Source organism: Pholis gunnellus, assembly GCF_910591455.1.
Source record: "Pholis gunnellus genome assembly, chromosome: 7".
Classification (NCBI taxonomy): domain Eukaryota; kingdom Metazoa; phylum Chordata; class Actinopteri; order Perciformes; family Pholidae; genus Pholis; species Pholis gunnellus.
Window position 1 is genome coordinate 22,044,108 of NC_136533.1, and position 20,378 is coordinate 22,064,485.

At 40.0% G+C, this 20,378-nt stretch overlaps 1 protein-coding gene across 4 annotated transcripts in view; it reads left to right on the forward strand.

The window, feature by feature from the left end:
- Nucleotides 1–20,016, forward strand: part of LOC306698834 (myosin heavy chain, fast skeletal muscle-like) — a gene marked incomplete at both ends in the record, with an annotated part of 31,597 nt that extends 11,581 nt beyond the window's left edge. For 2 of the 4 annotated variants that reach the window (XM_079163318.1, XM_079163319.1), the window contains 7 exons: nt 1,777–1,980; nt 2,087–2,212; nt 2,297–2,467; nt 2,556–2,660; nt 2,759–2,854; nt 2,991–3,122; nt 3,891–3,911. In XM_079163318.1, the coding sequence (XP_079019444.1) occupies nt 1,777–1,980; nt 2,087–2,212; nt 2,297–2,467; nt 2,556–2,660; nt 2,759–2,854; nt 2,991–3,122; nt 3,891–3,911 (855 nt within the window). Of the gene's footprint in view, nt 1–1,776; nt 1,981–2,086; nt 2,213–2,296; nt 2,468–2,555; nt 2,661–2,758; nt 2,855–2,990; nt 3,123–3,890; nt 3,912–9,413; nt 9,621–9,695; nt 9,840–9,927; nt 10,085–10,177; nt 10,206–10,293; nt 10,394–10,485; nt 10,579–10,668; nt 10,733–10,813; nt 10,913–11,000; nt 11,105–11,223; nt 11,363–11,460; nt 11,580–11,981; nt 12,132–12,219; nt 12,391–12,475; nt 12,777–12,907; nt 12,973–13,070; nt 13,159–13,283; nt 13,402–13,486; nt 13,611–14,323; nt 14,461–14,543; nt 14,800–14,883; nt 15,127–15,210; nt 15,388–15,481; nt 15,628–15,720; nt 15,812–15,910; nt 16,301–16,411; nt 16,539–16,627; nt 16,747–16,834; nt 17,032–17,173; nt 17,358–17,474; nt 17,641–17,760; nt 17,886–17,993; nt 18,303–18,395; nt 18,600–18,705; nt 18,832–18,919; nt 19,091–19,192; nt 19,298–19,396; nt 19,493–19,583; nt 19,716–19,916 lie in introns of those variants that run through there. The other 2 variants (XM_079163320.1, XM_079163317.1) reach the window with 2 other exon arrangements.
- Between the last annotated feature and the right edge of the window lie 362 nt (nt 20,017–20,378).

Below are 20,378 nucleotides of genomic sequence, written 5' to 3' on the forward strand. Positions count from 1 at the left end.
TATTTGAGCTAGTTTGCTGTTACTAAAGTGCATCCTATAGACCACTTTAAACTGAATGAGACCAAGTCTGGCGCAAGACGTAGATGTGTTCACCCTATTCAGTGCACCCACCCACCAATTCTCTGTCAGGTTCATGTTCAACTCACTTTCCCATTTGGTTTTGATTGTAGAAAAGGTATCTATTGTAGTTATGATCTGGTTGTAAACTTTCGAGATCAGTCCCTTCTGAGTTGGATGTGTGTCCAATAGGCTTTCCCAAAGTGTTTTGCACGGGAGGTCAGGGTATGATGGAAAGTGTTTCACTACAAAGTGGCGGACCTGAAAGTATCTGAAGAAATCTGAACGGTCCAGGCCACATCTCTTACAAAGAGAGTCGAAGCTAGAGAAGTGGTCATTGTCAAAAAGATCCCTGAAACACTTCAGTCCTCTTTTTCCCCACTGTGAGAAGGTTTTGTCCACTACAGATGGTGGGAATAGATGATTATTACTAATCGGACCCAGCGAAGAAGCTGTTAGAAATTTAAAGTGAAGACTAAATTCAATCCAAGTTCTAAGAGTAGCAAGGACAATCGGATTAGAAGAGTGGCTGGACAGTTTTATCGGAAGAGATGAGTATACCAATGCAGGAAGAGAAGATGAATAGCATGATTGAGCCTCCAAAATGCACCAATCAGTCTCAGGGGCATTAATCCAAAAGTATATATATTTTTTTGTTTATTAGTTGCCCAATAATAAAAAATGTATTTAAGAAGAGCCAAGCCACCTAAGTCCCTTGGGCGTTGGAGAAAGACCTTGCTCATTCGTGGCGACTTACATGCCCAGATAAAGTTTAAAATAATCTTATCAATAGACTGGAAAAAAAAGATTTTGGCAAGAATATTGGTAAGCATCTAAACAAGTACAGAAATTTGGGGAATACATTCATTTTTATAGACTGCACCCTGCCAGGTAGTGACAGGGGCAGGTTGCTCCATCTAAGAAGATAATTTTTCATATTTTCAACCAAGGGGTTAAAGTTGGCTGTATGAAGAGAGGCAAGACTGCGGCTTATGTTCACACCAAGGTATCTGAAAGGGGAAGTCGAGGCCATCTAAAAATGTTTTCATTGGTCCTTTGGTTGAGGTAGATTCAGAGGTATACAACTTAGAGTAATATGCCTCAAAAACATTATTAATTTCTTGCGGGCTTGTTTTCAAGTTGCCATGACTATCTTTAATTTCAAATATCAGTCATGAGGCTGCTTCCCCCTTTAGCTGATGTGCCAACAGCCGACTGTTCTTGTCCCCATACTCATATGAACGGCCACGAGAGTACAACAGTAGTTGTTCAGCTTTTTTGGTTGATAGTAAATTAAATTCTAATTGCAGGTTCTCCCTTTCTTTAAAAGGTTCAGGTGATGGATTAGAAACACACTGCTTATCAAGGTTGTGAATGGATTCAGTTACATTTTGTAGATGTTGCCTCCCCATTTTGTTCGAGTATGATGTAAAGGAAATGATTTCCCCTCGTAGAAAAGCTTTAAGCTTTCCCACAGAAGGGAAAAGGAGACTATATTAGACGTTTTAATTTCGATAAAAGTATCTATGGATTTTGCGATTTTATTGCAAAAATCTTTATCAAAGAGCCTTAAAGGGTTTAGCCTCCATAGTGGACGGTCTTTCTGATTTAAGGTGAAGGAGATGTCACCTTAGGAGATGACTGACCTGGTCCAGGAGCATGATCCAAGATAATAATGGGTAAATATTCCACAGATTTATTATGATATTTTTTCACTAGGACGCACAACTGCACCTTGACGATGCTGTTAGAGCCCAGGAAGACTTCAAGGAACAAGCTGCCATGGTGGATCGCAGGAACGGTCTCATGGTAGCTGAAATTGAGGAACTTAGAGCTGCTCTGGAGCAGACAGAGAGAAGCCGCAAAATGGCAGAGCAGGAGCTGGTGGACGCCAGTGAGCGTGTTGGACTTCTGCACTCTCAGGTGAACAAACTCCTTTAATTTCTTCAATAATTCAATGATGAGATTTAATATGATGTAAAAATCAGGCATGTGATGATTTAACTGAGAAATTCATTTTATCTTTTAGAACACAAGCCTTCTGAACACCAAGAAGAAGCTTGAGACTGACCTGGTCCAGGTCCAGGGTGAAGTGGATGACACTGTTCAGGAAGCAAGGAATGCAGAGGAGAAGGCCAAGAAGGCCATCACTGATGTAGGTTTACATTTTGTTCTTACCTTTACTCCAATGTGTTTTTTAAAGATATTGCTAAATAACATGTTATGCTGTCTCCTCTAGGCTGCTATGATGGCTGAAGAGCTGAAGAAGGAGCAGGACACTAGTGCTCACCTGGAGAGGATGAAGAAGAACCTGGAGGTCACTGTCAAGGACCTGCAGCACCGCCTGGATGAGGCTGAGAACCTGGCCATGAAGGGTGGCAAGAAGCAGCTCCAGAAACTTGAGTCTAGGGTAAGAAAGTCATGTTAAGGTTTACAAAGCTGAAGCAAGACATCGAAACAATATGGAAACGTACTTATTTTATTATTGTTTTTTGAAGGTGCGTGAGCTGGAGACAGAGGTTGAGGCTGAGCAGAGACGTGGAGTAGATGCTGTTAAGGGTGTCCGCAAATATGAGAGGAGAGTGAAGGAGCTCACCTATCAGGTACAGTCACTTTGACAGTTAAAATGTACAGGACAAATTATCCAATATACTTACCATTAAAAACATTTGAACTTGCACATCTACATTGTCTTTTACAGACTGAAGAGGACAAGAAAAATGTCTCCAGGCTGCAGGATCTGGTTGACAAGTTGCAACTCAAGGTGAAGGCCTACAAGAGGCAGGCTGAGGAAGCGGTAAGGACAAGACGTTTATTTTAAACAATGCAAACGTAATACTATGTCATAATTATTTCATGTACACTAGATATTTGACTATTTTTAACATTTATATATTTTTTTCTATGTATGTTGTATTTTTCTTGTATTCCAGGAGGAGCAGGCCAATGTTCATCTGTCCAAGTGCAGGAAGGTCCAGCATGAGCTGGAGGAGGCTGAGGAGCGTGCTGACATTGCAGAGTCCCAGGTCAACAAGCTGAGAGCAAAAGGCCGTGACTCTGGCAAGGTAACTATGTGTCAGTTTAGTGAAAAATCACCAAAATGTTAATCATCATTCTTTGATATATCTGTCAATATGTTAGAGCAGTTTCAGGGGTCTTCAATGTTTTTTTAGGCCAAGGACCCCCAAACTGATAGAGAGATGGAGCAGGGACCCCCTAGTATATATATTGTATAACATTGTGTTTTATATTAAACTGGGCCTAGTGCGATGTATAAACATACCTCTTTGCGTTCAATACTAAGCTTTTCAAATAATACACAGGTTCATATATTCAAGTTTTTTTATTTTAAACATGTGCAAGGCACAATAAGCAGGGTGGCCGGGCCACTGCCATTTATAAACATACCTTGTCAACTGATACCAATGCCAATATCAACATTGTCTGTTAATTGCATGATAATCATGCATACAAGTTATTCAAATTGATGTTTTTATTTTAAACATAAATGTGGAAATAAAAATGAGTGATGGACTATTAGTGCCACTGCCATGCATAAACATACCTGTTATATAGCATACAATACTGAACTATTAAAATAATGGACAGATTCATGTTTGGAAAAAAATATATATAAAAAAATGTACGGACCCCCTGCAGTACTTCCGCGGACCCCCTAGGGGTCGTGGACACCCTGTTGAAGACCTCTGCCTTACAGTATTATATTGACCTTACAAAGCATTAAGTTCAAAGACTACAAAATTAATTGATCAAAATGTTTGTCCCCTTAAGTTTATTAAAACTCACACAAACCATGTATTTGTTTTTTACAGGGAAAAGAAGCAGCTGAGTAAAACATATTGAGTGTGTCATTGTATTGAATCATAAAACATGATATAATTCATGCTGAAACAATAAAGGTTTATTTTTTGATCTGAAATTCTGTCTGTAATACTTGTATCACTTTGTTTTCCATGAAAGGAAGTTGATGCGAGATTTGGATAATATATTTGTTTTTTAGGGCATGAAAATCTTCCAAAAAAAAGATAAGCTTTAAGGGTAACCAAGACTTTTACTGTCGTTAACTAACACCAACTAATTGTGTTGGTGCAAAATAAAATAAACTGTTCATAATTAATACAACATTTTACATTGTTAAAGCCCCTTGAGATGGGATCACTGTAGAAATTGTAACTTTAGCCAACCAGTGACCAAAAATGCTAAAAACGTCCTTAATATTTGAGTTGAAGGTGATATTGGCAGCTGGCAAGGAAACAAACAAAAGTGTCACTTAAGTCACTTTAATCCTAACCTGGAAAACAGGAACAGTAATAGATACATTAATTGCATAATCTAAGATGGGCTCTCACTTGCGGGCTATTTTTAGTAGCCACAGGAAGTACTGAGACAGCCTGATAAACCTTGCATACTCATATTTGGCTCTGATCAGAGAGCAGTCAGCCACACTAGTTCACAAAATCAACAAATGTTGTCACTATATATTAAATCAAATATATATACAGTATATATGAACCAGACCCTCCTCAAAAACTCTGTGTGCATGCACATACATTTAAATATATATTCAAAGATAAATATGAATTGGTTAGAAGTGTGATGTGAATGACTTGGGGACACCTTATTTTCAAAGAAAATGTAATTCGGAACTTAAATCATTCTTAATAACAGTTTTTTTTCAGATTGCAAACTACAAAACCATGTCACTTTTTTTGTGACAATTTAGAGTGTTTTTCACACTGCATGTTCAATGTCACAGGCATTTTTAAATGCCTGTGACATTTAAAAATGATATTGCTCAACAACTGGCACGAGGTTGACATTCAATATGCGCTGCAAGGACTCCACAAGGAGTCAAAAATGGACTTGAAGCTATTTCTGCAGTCAGTAGAAGTGTTAATAGCTTGACATATGAGTGTGAAGAGCACAGACATATCTCTTACACGAAACACAAATAGTAGCTGTTTCCAGTATTTATTGCTTGTGAAACTATTTATATAAACTTTTTTCTCCATTTTAAAATTAAACAAATTAAACAACCTGTGAGATAGATTATAATACATGTTTATCCTAAAATTAAAGTTGTCTATTTTAAGTGGGGATTATCACAAATTGAGGATGTGCCTTTACTGATGGAAACCTGAAACATGAGATGTATGTACAAGCGACAAGTGTCACTCACATAAGCAACAGCTGTGAAACTTACCATATGTGGCATGTGTCCCACATTTAACTTCTGCTTTGTAAGCAAAACAGGTTCAACACAAGGATTCCACTGCCACTCTGTGTGTGGTAAAAAACCTATATAGCTCATGTTTGTGGTGAAATGATCTATGCTTTAGACCGCAGTAGTCCAAATGTACAGTACTGTTATACAACAAGATGTAACAGAGCAATATGTGGCGACCTTGGCTAAGTGGAGAGCAGGGCCGTCCTTCAATCAGAGGATTGTCAGGTCGAACCCCGGCTCCGGTTCCACTAGTTTGCATGGCGATGTGTCCTTGAGCAAGACACGTAACCCCAAAATTGCTCCCGTAGCTGTGCCTACGGTGTATGAATGTGATCAAAGTCGCTTTGGATAAAAGCGTCTGCTAAATGACTGTAATGTAATATATATAATGTACAATTCAACATGCTGATATTTACTATTTTACCTACAAAAACGTAGGTTAGCTATGCACAACAAATATTAACTAATTCCACACAGGATGAAAGTACAGATCAATTAAATTACCTTAGCATAAAAGTGGAATTAACACACATAAGTAACCCCCCACTATGAGTAGGGTCAGTCAACAGGTGGCATACATTGAGGATCTAAGGCAGGGGTGCCCAATACGTCGACCGGTCGATCGCGGAGGTAGTGCCGGTAGATCGCATGCCATTCAAAATAAATGTGATGTCCTCATGGCATTTGCCACTTGATTGACGTACAATGCAGCCAGTGTGAGATCACGTCTTTTCTAACACACGAGTCACCACGTATGCGCGATCAACAACGTGAGCTACTGCAAAACTCCGCGAGCTAATTAGTTAGCCTTTCAATGTATTTCTACTAAAGAAGCTAAAGCTCCAGACGCAACGGAAGGCGTGTGTGCAACTTGACAGTGCGCTCCACAGAGCAGATTGACAAGTGTCTGTCAGAGTTTGACAAACGCTTTCAAGACTTTGCTTTACTCGAGCCAGTCGCTACATTTATGTGCTGCAAATTTCAGGAAGATATTGAGGTTGATTCACTCGCATTAAAAATGTCAACGCTGTCATGGACAGTTTTAGTAACCAAACATGAGGAAATGTGCCACCTTCTTGACTCCATTATTCGGCTCTACTTATTTATGTGAGTCAGCCTTTTCCCACATGAAGAATATTAAGTCCAAATATCGTTCCACCATGACTGATGATCATAGAAGTCTGCTTGTGGCTGGCTACCAGCAGCTACTGTCCGGAATATTTAAACCTGGTTGATTCCATTCAGTGCAAGTCATCAGAGTAAGGTGATGACCAAAAATATACAGAATTGTATTGTGCCATAAGGGTTCATGCAGTTATGCAAGATGCAACAACATATATTGTAAATATAAAGTATACTCAGTATATATATATGTATATATATATATATACATATATATAGAAATAAATAGATATTTAGCATTTTTAATGTAGGTAGATCATTTTGACTTGGTCATTTTAAAAGTAGCTCACAAGCCGAAAAAGTGTGGACACCCCTGATCTAAGGGATCCTTTGAAATAGACAGAGAGAGGTTGCGATGTGTTTGAGCAGCTGATGATACTAGTGAGTGCATGCAAACATTCCTTGATTAATTCACAAATCAAATAACTTATTCCCATCAGTCGTGTGATGATTAAAGTGAATCATCACAACCTGAAAGTTTTTGCTGAGGACCTGCAGCACTGCCTTGATGAGGCTGAGAAGAGTGGCAAGAAGTACATTCATAAACTAAAGTTTGTTTGATTACAAAGACATTCAACACAAAAAATAAATCAAACCGGAAAACTCTAAAAACATTAAAACATGGAAATTCACGTAATATCATAAACTGATGAAAAACATTGCCAGGCTGAAAGATCTGATAGTTAGCTGAGGGGGAGGCCTATTAAAACATGATGAGGGAGCAGCAAGAGCTCCTTATCATGCTCTTGAGGATTAAATGCTGTGCTCAGCTCACAAGCTTGACAGATCTGGAACCGCTGGAATTATGACAATTATGGGACCTAAAAATGGGATTAAATGAAAAGGTTGAAAAATCCTCACCTACATTTACCGACTTCTTGAAATTTTTCTTGAACAGGGAAAGAAGGCAAATGAAAAGCCCATTCTGGCTCAAGGGCTATTTTAATAATGTAATGGTCTAACAGGAGATGACTGTAATTTTCACCACATTGTTTCCCATGACCAACAAATTCAAATTTATATCAGAGCAATATGAGAAAAACTTTACACAAACAAATCTGCATTTCTCAAAATAGTGATTGCTCCCAATATCCAAACATTCCGGGCTCTCCTGGCATCGCAGCCCTGTGTCACTGCCCTCCCCCACATATTACTCACCAACTGTAGGGTTGAACAATTTAAATGTCACTTATTTGCTTAGGACAATGACAGCTGTAGTCAACTTGGGTTCATAACAGCTGCAATGGAATCCAATGGTGGCCCTGAGTAACAGTCATAAAACATGTCTAAATATATCAAAACGACCACAGGTCTACATTGTTTCAAAGCATTCCTGCAACACAATGCTACATGTGTGGATTATGTTTGATTAGTATGTGTAATGATGTTGTAATTTTTTTCACACCAGTTTCTACTATATGCTTTCATTTACTACTTAGAGCACAACTATTTCAGCAAAACAAATCACTAGTTGGTCCAGTATTATGAAAAGAAAAAGATGTCATATAATGGGTGACCATCTCTCTGTGGGGCAGAGCTAAACCATAATAGAATGTGTTGCTCATGTTTGCACATAAAATAGTTGCTGTCCTATTTTTGTTCCCCATCCTTATCATCTCTCTGATGAAATAAGTTTAGAATGCAAGATATCGTCCTCTATTATCGACTATACAAATAGGGCTATCCCGTCTCTGTGAACTTTGGCTGATGGGAAATGATAATTCTGGCTAAATATGGGAACAGCTCAGGAACACCACCAATGTTTATCCTACAGCTCCTAAAATGTTCTGGAAAACAATGTTGTGAAATACACTTCTTAAGTAGAAGAATCACACTTTGATGGGGTTACTTCAACAGGGATGAATAATAATGATGAAGGTGTACTTGGGCTATGTTGCAACCAAAAGAGTAACACTTTGAAGATAAAGAATTTAGGTTTGAATTCTATAAAGATCCTCAGGGTTATAGTTACACATGTAAAGCTCAAGTGAAATGCGAGATGCTACACGACTTTTGTAGATATCCGTATGGATTAAAATGTAAGCATAGCTGTTCCATCATCTGTGAATCAGACAGACAACTGAAATTTGGACTGAAAAGTATTCTGTGGTGATACATGTTTAATAAATGGGACATGGTCAGGGTCAATTTAGAAATGCCTGATATAAAAATGTAAATGTAAATATAAATGTAAATCTAATCTAAAAAAACTGCTCCATATATACCCCTTTCATTTCTCTTATTGATTTAAATGATATGTATGACTGACCTCATATATCCTAGCAGCACCTGCTTCAATCGATGCCTGGAGCACACTCCACATTTGGCATGTGTCCATATTTAACCAATGCTACGTAAGCAAGCCAAGTTCAATATAAGGGGTCGACCAACAATAGGCAGTGTGGTGGTAGAAGACTCTTCAGAAGACTTCCACTTGTGGTAAGCCTTTGTTCTACATGTTTTAAAGAATGTATTCAATATTTGAGAAAATGCTTTCTGTTTAACAAATCTTTACAAACCTACATTAATAACTGAAAATATATATGTTCCCAACAGGATTGTGGATCAGCATTTTCATATAGAGTGGGTCAGGTATGAACATCTTTCATGATACTAATTTGTATGTATATGTGAAACATTTCATTCCATTGCAAAGTCATCCAATTTAGTCAAAAAAGCAGGTTAGTGTTAATCTAATCACTGTCAACTCAGTATGTAAAACTATTTCTAATTCGCAAAGGTGAAATCAATTTGAAAGAAATATGCTGACCATTTAATTGAATTTGGTAATCCTGTTTTGTTCAGTCAAATGACTTGAAGACATGTGTTTTAACAAAGATTAATATGATTACTCATATATATTATTACCTCGGAGAAGTAAACTTGCAGTTCTTTTGTAATTATCTAACAGACATAAGCCGCCACCATGAGTACAGACGCCGAGATGGCCGCGTATGGCGTTGCTGCCATTTACCTACGTAAGCCAGAGAGGGAGAGATTAGAGGCTCAAAGCACACCATTTGATGCCAAGAGTGCCTGCTACGTGACCGATGTCAAGGAGCTGTACTTGAAGGCAACAATCCTCAAGAAAGATGGTGGCAAAGTCACCGTCAAAGTCCTGGACACTGAGGAGGTAGGTATCACAAAGTCAGAGCCAACTGGGAATTCAGTATGATCAGTTCTCATCGTGACAAATGTCATTTTTCAGGAGAAGACAGTTAAAGAAGGTGACGTCTATCCAATGAATCCTCCCAAGTACGACAAGATTGAGGACATGGCCATGATGACCCATCTCAACGAAGCCTCTGTGCTGTATAACCTCAAAGAGCGTTATGCAGCATGGATGATCTACGTAAGACAATCTATCAAAGGAGAACGAGAACTATTGAAAATGACTGAAACATAATGTTAACTGTTGAATCTCTTATGATAACTTTCAGACCTACTCTGGATTGTTCTGTGCCACTGTGAACCCCTACAAGTGGCTCCCAGTGTACGAAACGGAATGTGTATCTGCCTATAGAGGCAAGAAGCGTATGGAGGCTCCACCCCACATCTTCTCTGTCTCTGACAACGCTTATCAGTTCATGCTTACTGGTAAGTTATTATCACAACAATGTAGACGATATCACTGTATGAGGTTTCTGTTGCAGGGAAACATAGTTCCTTCTTTTGTTTCTTCTTTAACAGATAGGGAGAACCAGTCTGTCTTGATCACGTAAGTTTGGTTTATTTACAAGTGTTGACTCTGTTGAAGGTAGTCAAATATCTTGATCAAATTCTTATAAGTCTGTGTCTATGCCTAGTGGAGAATCCGGTGCTGGAAAGACTGTGAACACCAAGCGTGTCATCCAGTACTTTGCAACAATCTCAGTTGGTGGAGACAAGAAGAGGGACACATCAAAGGTATGTCCCTGATGATTACAATTCAGGGTTCTTTACCAATGGAACATTTTCCAAAGTCATTTTCTGATATCGCTTCTAATACTGGATTATAGGGGTCACTGGAGGATCAGATTATTGCAGCCAATCCCCTGCTGGAAGCCTACGGTAACGCCAAAACTGTGAGGAATGACAACTCCTCTCGTTTTGTAAGTATGAAACAATTTCTACACATGTGAGAGGCCTTGTTACTGATTGTCCATGTTGAGGGATATTAAACATCTCTTTGTTCCAAACAGGGTAAATTCATCAGAATCCATTTCGCCACATCTGGCAAACTGGCTAGTGCTGATATTGAGACATGTAAGTAATAATACTCCTTGTACATACAATTGACTCAAATTGAAAATTGGCCTAGATGTGACTTATAAACAATATTTGTAGATCTGCTGGAGAAGTCTAGAGTGACATTTCAGCTTCCTGCTGAAAGAGGCTACCACATCTTCTTCCAGATGATGACCGGCCACAAACCTGAGCTGCTTGGTAAACAGATTGAGATGTTGCAACATTTCACCTACTGTTTTCATATGAAACTAAATTATTGACATTTTCAACCTTTTTTGATCACCAGATTTGGCACTCATCACAACCAACCCCTACGACTTCCCCATGTGCAGTATGGGTCAGATCGCTGTGTCCAGCATTGATGACAAAGTTGAGCTGGAAGCCACTGATGTGAGAGATTTTCACTTCAAACTATTGAAATATATTTAGTGCAATACATGCAAAACTGCTCTTTTAAGTGCATTTTCTAAAGTGATTATGTTTTGTCTGGACATATCTTTTGAATTCAGAATGCTATTGATATCCTGGGCTTCACAAATGAAGAGAAGATGAGCATCTACAAGATGACTGGTGCTGTGATCCACCATGGTAACATGAAGTTCAAGCAGAAGCAGCGTGAGGAGCAGGCTGAGCCTGATGGCACAGAGGGTGAGTAGCTTGGGAAAAACAGTATTAAGATAATATACAGTTGTTATTCACACTGGTTTCTGTTCCTATCATGATGGAAATCACTGAATTATTTTCAGAGGCTGACAAGGTTGCTTACTTGCTGGGTCTGAACTCCGCTGACATGCTGAAAGCTCTGTGCTATCCCAGAGTGAAGGTCGGAAATGAGTATGTCACCAAGGGACAGACTGTACCTCAGGTAAACATGAATTATCAATATTCAATATCCTACTATTTGAAATTAGTTTTACTAAAATAATGTATTCTATGGTTCACTAGATACAGTGAAAGCCATGTAAGTGTTCAATGTTACCACATTCAAAAGTTGTATCTATTGAATGCTGAATCTAGAAAAAGTGAAGCACCATCTGGTTTCTTTTTCGGGGGGGGGGGGGGGGCCCTACAGAGGAAGTCATATGTGCACAGATTGTAAAACTCTCTGAGGCAAATTTGACTATAATTGAATTGAATCTTAGATGGATTCTTTTCATTTAGGAATTTCTTCTTGTCATTTATCTCATTAGAATGATTATAAAAACACCAATAATCTATTATTTTACAAAGCGGTTAACTTATCAAATCACATCGTTATTTCATTCAGGTGGGTAACTCAGTGCCTGCCCTGGCCAAGTCTATCTATGAGAAGATGTTCTTGTGGATGGTCATCCGTATCAACCAGATGTTGGACACTAAACAAGCAAGGCAGTACTACATTGGTGTCCTGGATATCGCTGGGTTTGAAATCTTTGACGTAAGCTTAAATTCCAAAAATTCAGCAGCCAATACTTTTAATGACATAATCATTCTTATTAACAGAAAGAGGTTATGTTTCATTGCAGTTCAACACATTGGAGCAGCTGTGCATCAACTTCACCAATGAGAAACTGCAACAGTTCTTCAACCACACCATGTTTGTCCTGGAGCAAGAGGAGTACAAGAAGGAGGGTATTATCTGGGAGTTCATTGACTTTGGCATGGACTTGGCTGCCTGCATCGAGCTGATTGAAAAGGTAATCAAATCATTTTGTGATATCATTTTCCTTAATTTGACTTAATGTATAACTTAATTACAAACGTCTTCCCACTTTTTTCAAGCCCATGGGCATCTTCTCCATCCTTGAAGAGGAGTGCATGTTCCCCAAGGCAACAGACACATCCTTCAAGAACAAGCTGTATGACCAGCATCTTGGCAAAACCAAAGCATTTGAGAAGCCAAAGCCCACCAAAGGCAAGGCTGAGGCCCACTTCTCCCTGGTGCACTATGCTGGTATCGTGGACTACAATATCGGTGGCTGGCTGGACAAGAACAAGGATCCACTGAATGAGTCTGTCATTCAGCTGTACCAGAAATCCAATGTGAAACTGCTGCCTATTCTGTATCCTACTGTCATTGAGGGTATGATAGTAGCTACAGTAAACCAAAACACATTTTAATGTTATAAATACTGTATATTTTGAACTGTAGCATGTGTTCAAGTACATTTTATGCCGTTCTAAAAAAACATGTCTGCTTAAAATTATCAACAGAGGTTGGTGGCAGGGGAGGCAAGAAGAAGGGTGGTTCTATGCAGACTGTGTCTTCACAGTTTAGGGTAAGGTTTAACATTGCAAAAGTATCTTATACATCTTAGTTTATACTCAAAATCACAACTGTAACATGCCATGATAAGTCACCACTTTGGATCTACAGGAGAACTTGGGCAAGCTGATGACTAACTTGAGGAGCACCCATCCTCACTTTGTGCGCTGCCTGATTCCCAATGAGACAAAGGTTCCAGGTACATAGAGCATATAATCTCAATAGAGTCTCTGAGTAGTGGTTTGCTTTTGTTGGTGTGGTTGACATAATTCTAGAGTCTAACTATTTATTCAAAGAAATAATTCAAAAATATATTTTTTCCAGGTTTGATGGAGAACTTCCTGGTCATCCACCAGCTCAGGTGTAACGGTGTGCTGGAGGGTATCAGAATCTGCAGGAAAGGTTTCCCCAGCAGAATTATCTATGCTGACTTCAAGCAGAGGTATCAATGGATATTTTCATAGAATGTTAATGTGGACTATTGAAATAAAAAGGTCACAAAATGACCATTAACTCTCTCATGAAAGGTACAAGGTGCTGAATGCCAGTGTCATCCCTGAGGGCCAGTTCATTGACAACAAGAAGGCTTCAGAGAAGCTGCTTGGGTCAATTGATGTCCCACATGATGAGTACAAATTTGGACACACCAAGGTAAGGACTTTCCTTTCCTTATTTAACCAAAGAATAATTACAGAGGAGGTTAATTTGTTTAGTCCAGTATGTAGTATGGTTGTTGTTTGCATCTTTTTGTCTGTCAGTCTACGGCTAATCTCGCATTCTGCTGGAACATCACCCTATTGATTTTTTAATGCTAATTTATGACTGTATGCTCAAGGACCTTTCATGATTCCAGTGGTTACTCCTCACTTCTGTTAACCTGCCGGTAGTGGCCACAAGTGATCAAAAATTGCTTCAGTTTGGACTCTTCAATCAAACATTACAGCAATGATCATATACGAACAGGTTTAGAGACTAAAGGCGTCCTGTTGTTGCAGTAAACCACAGTCATCTTCGCAAATGAAAAACTCAATTGAGCGTGGACTCAGGCAGAGCGTGTCTTCTCATGTCAACAGGTGGACATTTCGTTAGTTGTTAGCTGTTAGCTGTTAGCTGTTAGCAGCTGAGAGTCGCTAACACATTTTTTAGCTGCAATTCTGGGACAGCTGCATAGATAAAAAATTACAGCATATGAACGTGTGAGTGAAAAATGCATCCGACACAGGTTAGGTCTAGAAAAAAAGTAATTGTTGTATTTATTCAATCAACCATTACAGAAGTGGTCGTTGCAGACAGACATTGCTGAGTTTTAGATGATGTTTAGTATTCACTTCCTCTTTATTCTCCATTTATTTTTGTTTGTTTAGGTGTTCTTCAAGGCCGGTCTGCTGGGTACCCTTGAGGAGATGAGAGATGAAAAACTGGCATCACTGGTCACAATGACTCAAGCTAGGTTACGTGGATACCTCATGAGAAAGGAGTTTGTGAAGATGCTTGAGACGAGGCATGTTGAAAATAACTCATTCTGAATGATGGTATTAAAAATCACGAACGACATTGTCCATAACAGCTACTTCTTGTCTGCAGGGAAGCCACCTATACCATCCAGTACAATATCCGCTCATTCATGAATGTGAAACACTGGCCATGGATGAAGGTGTACTACAAGATCAAGCCTCTGCTGAAGACTGCTGAAACTGAGAAGGAGCTGGCAAGCATGAAGGAGAACTATGATAAGATGAAAACTGACTTGGCTACTGCCCTGTCCAAGAAGAAGGAGCTGGAGGAGAAGATGGTTTCCCTTCTGCAGGAGAAAAATGATCTGCAGCTGCAAATAGCATCTGTGAGTTCATGTCAACAGACAGTTGTGCTTTTTCATGTTGTTCATTGTTGGTTTGCTGACGTCTATTTGCATTAAATGGATTAGGAAGGAGAGAATCTCTCAGATGCTGAGGAGAGATGTGAGGGTCTTATCAAGAACAAGATTCAGATGGAGGCCAAACTCAAAGAGACAACTGAGAGACTGGAGGATGAAGAGGAAATCAATGCTGAGCTCACTGCCAAAAAGAGAAAGCTGGAGGATGAATGCTCTGAGCTCAAGAAGGATATTGATGATCTGGAGCTTACCTTGGCCAAAGTGGAGAAGGAGAAACATGCCACTGAGAACAAGGTTTGTAAATAATAATCTGACCATCAAATCAAGTAAAATGATAATGATTAGCGCTTATTGACGAGATCTTTCTTGCACACTTAGGTCAAGAACCTGACCGAGGAGATGGCCTCTCAGGATGAGAGCCTTGCTAAGTTGACCAAGGAAAAGAAAGCCCTTCAGGAAGCTCATCAACAGACTCTTGATGACCTGCAGGCTGAAGAAGACAAAGTCAACACTCTGACCAAGTTCAAGACCAAGCTTGAGCAGCAAGTGGATGATGTAAGTTTACAAATACACTCTGATTGAAGAAGCAACACTGTTCTTAAAAATGATGATTAAAAATTAAAAATGTGAACAAATATTATTTGTTCAGCTTGAGGGTTCTCTGGAGCAAGAGAAGAAGCTGCGTATGGACCTTGAGAGAGCCAAGAGGAAGCTCGAGGGTGATCTGAAACTGTCCCAGGAATCCGTTATGGATCTTGAGAATGACAAGCAGCAGTCTGATGAGAAAATTAAAAAGTAATGTACCTTTTTGAATTTGTACAATAACCATTCTTTGAAAAAGAATGTCAACTGCATGAACTATATGTATTTTATCTATAATTCTCACAGGAAGGACTTTGAAGTCAGTCAGCTCCTTAGCAAGATTGAAGATGAGCAGTCAATGGGTGCTCAGCTTCAGAAGAAGATCAAGGAGCTTCAGGTGACACATTTTGTTCCAGAAAACATTACTGCACCCATTTCCTAATGTTTGTATCAAAAGTGAAAGTTTACTGAAAGAAATTACACCTACATTCAACAGGCCCGCATTGAGGAACTGGAGGAAGAGATTGAGGCTGAGCGTGCTGCTCGTGCCAAGGTGGAGAAGCAGAGAGCTGACCTCTCCAGGGAACTTGAGGAGATCAGTGAGAGGCTGGAGGAGGCTGGTGGTGCCACCTCTGCTCAGATTGAGATGAACAAGAAGCGTGAGGCTGAGTTCCAGAAGCTCCGTCGAGACCTTGAGGAGTCCACTCTGCAGCATGAATCCACTGCTGCTGCTCTTCGCAAGAAGCAGGCTGACAGCGTTGCTGAGCTGGGAGAGCAGATTGACAACCTCCAGCGTGTTAAGCAGAAGCTTGAGAAGGAAAAGAGTGAATACAAGATGGAGATCGATGACCTCTCCAGCAACATGGAGGCCGTGGCTAAAGCAAAGGTACACAATGCATTACATGCTATTTTACTACCCAAATTAATGTCGATAATAATCCATTTAATATTATGAATTAAATCTGATCAATGAGCTCATCTCTCTTTCACTCATTAGGGAAATCTTGAAAAGATGTGCCGTACACTTGAGGACCAACTTAGCGAACTGAAAACCAAGAATGATGAAAATGTTCGTCAGATCAATGACACAAGTGCACAGAAAGCACGTCTCCTGACAGAAAATGGTATCTACCTGTTATCATTGAATGATCTGTTGTGCATGTTATTGAGAAATGTTACATGAACTAATGTATTATGACATCTTTCACACAAGGTGAGTTCAGCCGTCAAATTGAAGAGAAAGAATCCCTTGTCTCCCAGCTGACCAGAGGTAAACAGGCCTTCACACAGCAGATTGAGGAGCTGAAGAGACAGACTGAAGAAGAGATTAAGGTAAGAAACCATTAAGTAAGTGTACATTGGTATTGTTCGTTTTGGAATTTAGAAATGTTGTAAATTCATGAATAATTTGTATAAACAGGCCAAGAATGCACTTGCCCATGGACTGCAATCAGCTCGCCATGACTGTGATCTGCTGAGGGAGCAGTTTGAGGAGGAGCAGGAGGCCAAGGCTGAGCTGCAGCGTGGAATGTCCAAGGCCAACAGTGAGGTGGCTCAGTGGAGATCTAAGTATGAGACTGATGCTATTCAGCGCACTGAGGAGCTTGAGGAATCCAAGTGAGTAACATTCAAACAATTAGATAGCCAATTCATGGCTCAGATGATGTATTTGTTTGTATTTCATACATTCAAAAATATCTTGAAAAAGCTTTTTGTTACGATTTGTTTTTCACTGAGCGACAAATTATTTTTCAAACAGGAAAAAGCTGGCCCAGCGCCTTCAGGAGGCTGAGGAGCAGATTGAGGCAGTGAATTCCAAGTGTGCTTCTCTTGAGAAAACCAAACAGAGGCTCCAGAGTGAGGTGGAGGACCTCATGATTGATGTGGAGAGGGCCAACGGTCTGGCAGCCAACCTTGACAAGAAGCAGAGGAACTTTGACAAGGTAGCAATGTTTACTTTGTGTGGCCAAGCCATACAAACAATTACATAGATATATATATATATATTTGTCTCTATAGTGCTACATAACCAACTGAACTGTAGTAATTGTGCTATTCAGGTGTTGGCAGAGTGGAAACAGAAGTATGAGGAGGGTCAGGCAGAGCTTGAGGGAGCACAGAAGGAGGCTCGTTCTCTCAGCACTGAGCTGTTCAAGATGAAGAACTCTTATGAGGAAGCTCTGGATCACCTGGAAACCATGAAGCGTGAAAACAAGAACCTGCAACGTGAGTTCTATATAATGTAAAAGTGACATTGTATTCAACACATGTGTATGTGTTAGAATACAGTATTTATATTTTACACTTCAAGGCTTAACAATATTAAACAAATGTATCTATCTGCAGAGGAGATCTCAGATCTCACTGAACAGATTGGTGAGACTGGCAAGAGCATCCATGAGCTGGAGAAGTCCAAGAAGCAGGTGGAGACAGAGAAGTCTGAGATCCAGACAGCTCTTGAAGAGGCTGAGGTACATATTTGTTTCTGGCGAGATCTTCAGAAAAAAATTGCAAATAGTACAAAAAAGCATAAATGGATTGAAGGCAGAGATGAATATTTCATTCTTTGATATCGTCAGGGAACTCTGGAACACGAAGAGTCTAAGATCCTGCGTGTCCAGTTGGAGCTCAACCAGATCAAGGGTGAGGTGGACAGGAAGCTGGCAGAGAAAGATGAGGAGATGGAGCAGATCAAGAGGAACAGCCAGAGAGTGATTGACTCCATGCAGAGCACTCTGGACTCTGAGGTCAGGAGCAGGAACGATGCCCTGAGGATCAAGAAGAAGATGGAGGGAGACCTGAATGAGATGGAGGTCCAGCTGAGCCACGCCAATCGCCAGGCTGCTGAGTCCCAGAAGCAGCTGAGGAATGTGCAGGCACAGCTTAAGGTATTGTAAGACACAGAGTTCTTCACAGTCTACGCTCAGAACAGGGACATTTCGGCATTCATGGGAATATTTTCATGATATTTTTTTCACTAGGATGCACAACTGCACCTTGACGATGCTGTTAGAGCCCAGGAAGACTTCAAGGAACAAGCTGCCATGGTGGATCGCAGGAATGGTCTCATGACTGCAGAAATTGAGGAACTTAGAGCTGCTCTGGAGCAGACAGAGAGAAGCCGCAAAATGGCAGAGCAGGAGCTGGTGGACGCCAGTGAGCGTGTTGGACTTCTTCACTCTCAGGTGAACAAACTCCTTTCATTTCTTCAATAATTCAATGATGAGATTTAATATAATGTAAAAATCAGGCATGTGATGATTTAACTGAGAAAATCATTTTATCTTTTAGAACACAAGCCTCATGAACACCAAGAAGAAGCTTGAGTCTGACCTGGTCCAGGTCCAGGGTGAAGTGGATGACACTGTTCAGGAAGCAAGGAATGCAGAGGAGAAGGCCAAGAAGGCCATCACTGATGTAGGTTTAAACTTAATTTGTTCTTACTTTAACTCCAATGTGTTTTTTAAAGATATTGCTCAATAACATGTTATGCTGTCTCCTCTAGGCTGCTATGATGGCTGAAGAGCTGAAGAAGGAGCAGGACACTAGTGCTCACCTGGAGAGGATGAAGAAGAACCTGGAGGTCGCTGTCAAGGACCTGCAGCACCGCCTGGATGAGGCTGAGAACCTGGCCATGAAGGGTGGCAAGAAGCAGCTCCAGAAACTTGAGTCTAGGGTAAGAAAGTCATTTTAAGGTTTGCAAAGACGTTGCAACGAAGACGAAGCAAGACATTGAAACAATATGGAAACGTACTTATTTTATTATTGTTTTTTGAAGGTGCGTGAGCTGGAGACAGAGGTTGAGGCTGAGCAGAGACGTGGAGCAGATGCTGTTAAGGGTGTCCGCAAATATGAGAGGAGAGTGAAGGAGCTCACCTATCAGGTACAGTCACTTTGACAGTTAAAATGTACAGGACAAAGTTATCCAATATACTTACCATTAAAAACATTTGAACTTGCACATCTACATTGTCTGATACAGACTGAAGAGGACAAGAAAAATGTCTCCAGGCTGCAGGATCTGGTTGACAAGTTGCAACTGAAGGTGAAGGCCTACAAGAGGCAGTCTGAGGAAGCGGTAAGGACAAAACATTTATTTTTTAAACAATGCAAACTTGATATTATGACAGATTTGTTTGACCTTTATGTCATTCTCTGTGGTTTTTTAGGAAGAGCAAGCCAACGTTCATCTGTCCAAGTGCAGGAAGGTCCAGCATGAGCTGGAGGAGGCTGAGGAGCGTGCTGACATTGCAGAGTCCCAGGTCAACAAGCTGAGAGCAAAAGGTCGTGACTCTGGCAAGGTAACTAACATTCAGCTTGATGAAAATGAAATCGAATGAAATTCCAACTATTTTAATGTAAATCACGTAACAGTCATGAATGAAAAAAGTTACGATATAGCCTTGAACTTCAGAAAATTAACCAAAGACAAAACCATTACAGAGTATGATGTGTATAGGCGCATATGCACTTAATGTAATAATTGTTTTCTGTTTTCACAGGGAAAAGAGGTAGCTGAATAAAGCGCTTCGGCGGAGGGTTTTTTTCTAATCATAAAATATGATGTAAAATACACCACAATAAAATAGTTTTTGATCTTGACTTGCATTGTCTGTGTTGTTTTGATCTAATTGTGTCCTCCAAGTCACTATAATCCCAACATGAACATTTTTGCAAGAGCATGAATGAATAGTTGGCTTCATTCAATTTACATTTTCTCTGAGAAACCATCTTTGGAGGCCAATACTTTTGAATGAGACAGTTCAATAACCTCTGGCATCCCAGAAACACCCTCACTTGCGGCCCTGATCAAAACGCATCTAGCCACAAAATGTAAAGTGGAAGAGAGGAGTTTAATGAGTGTCTTATGAATGTTTAACAGAGAGTGCATTCCAACCTTTTAGAGAATAATCAACCTCCACACTCAGTGTTCTTCTGTCAGATAAGAAAAATGAGTATCCTAA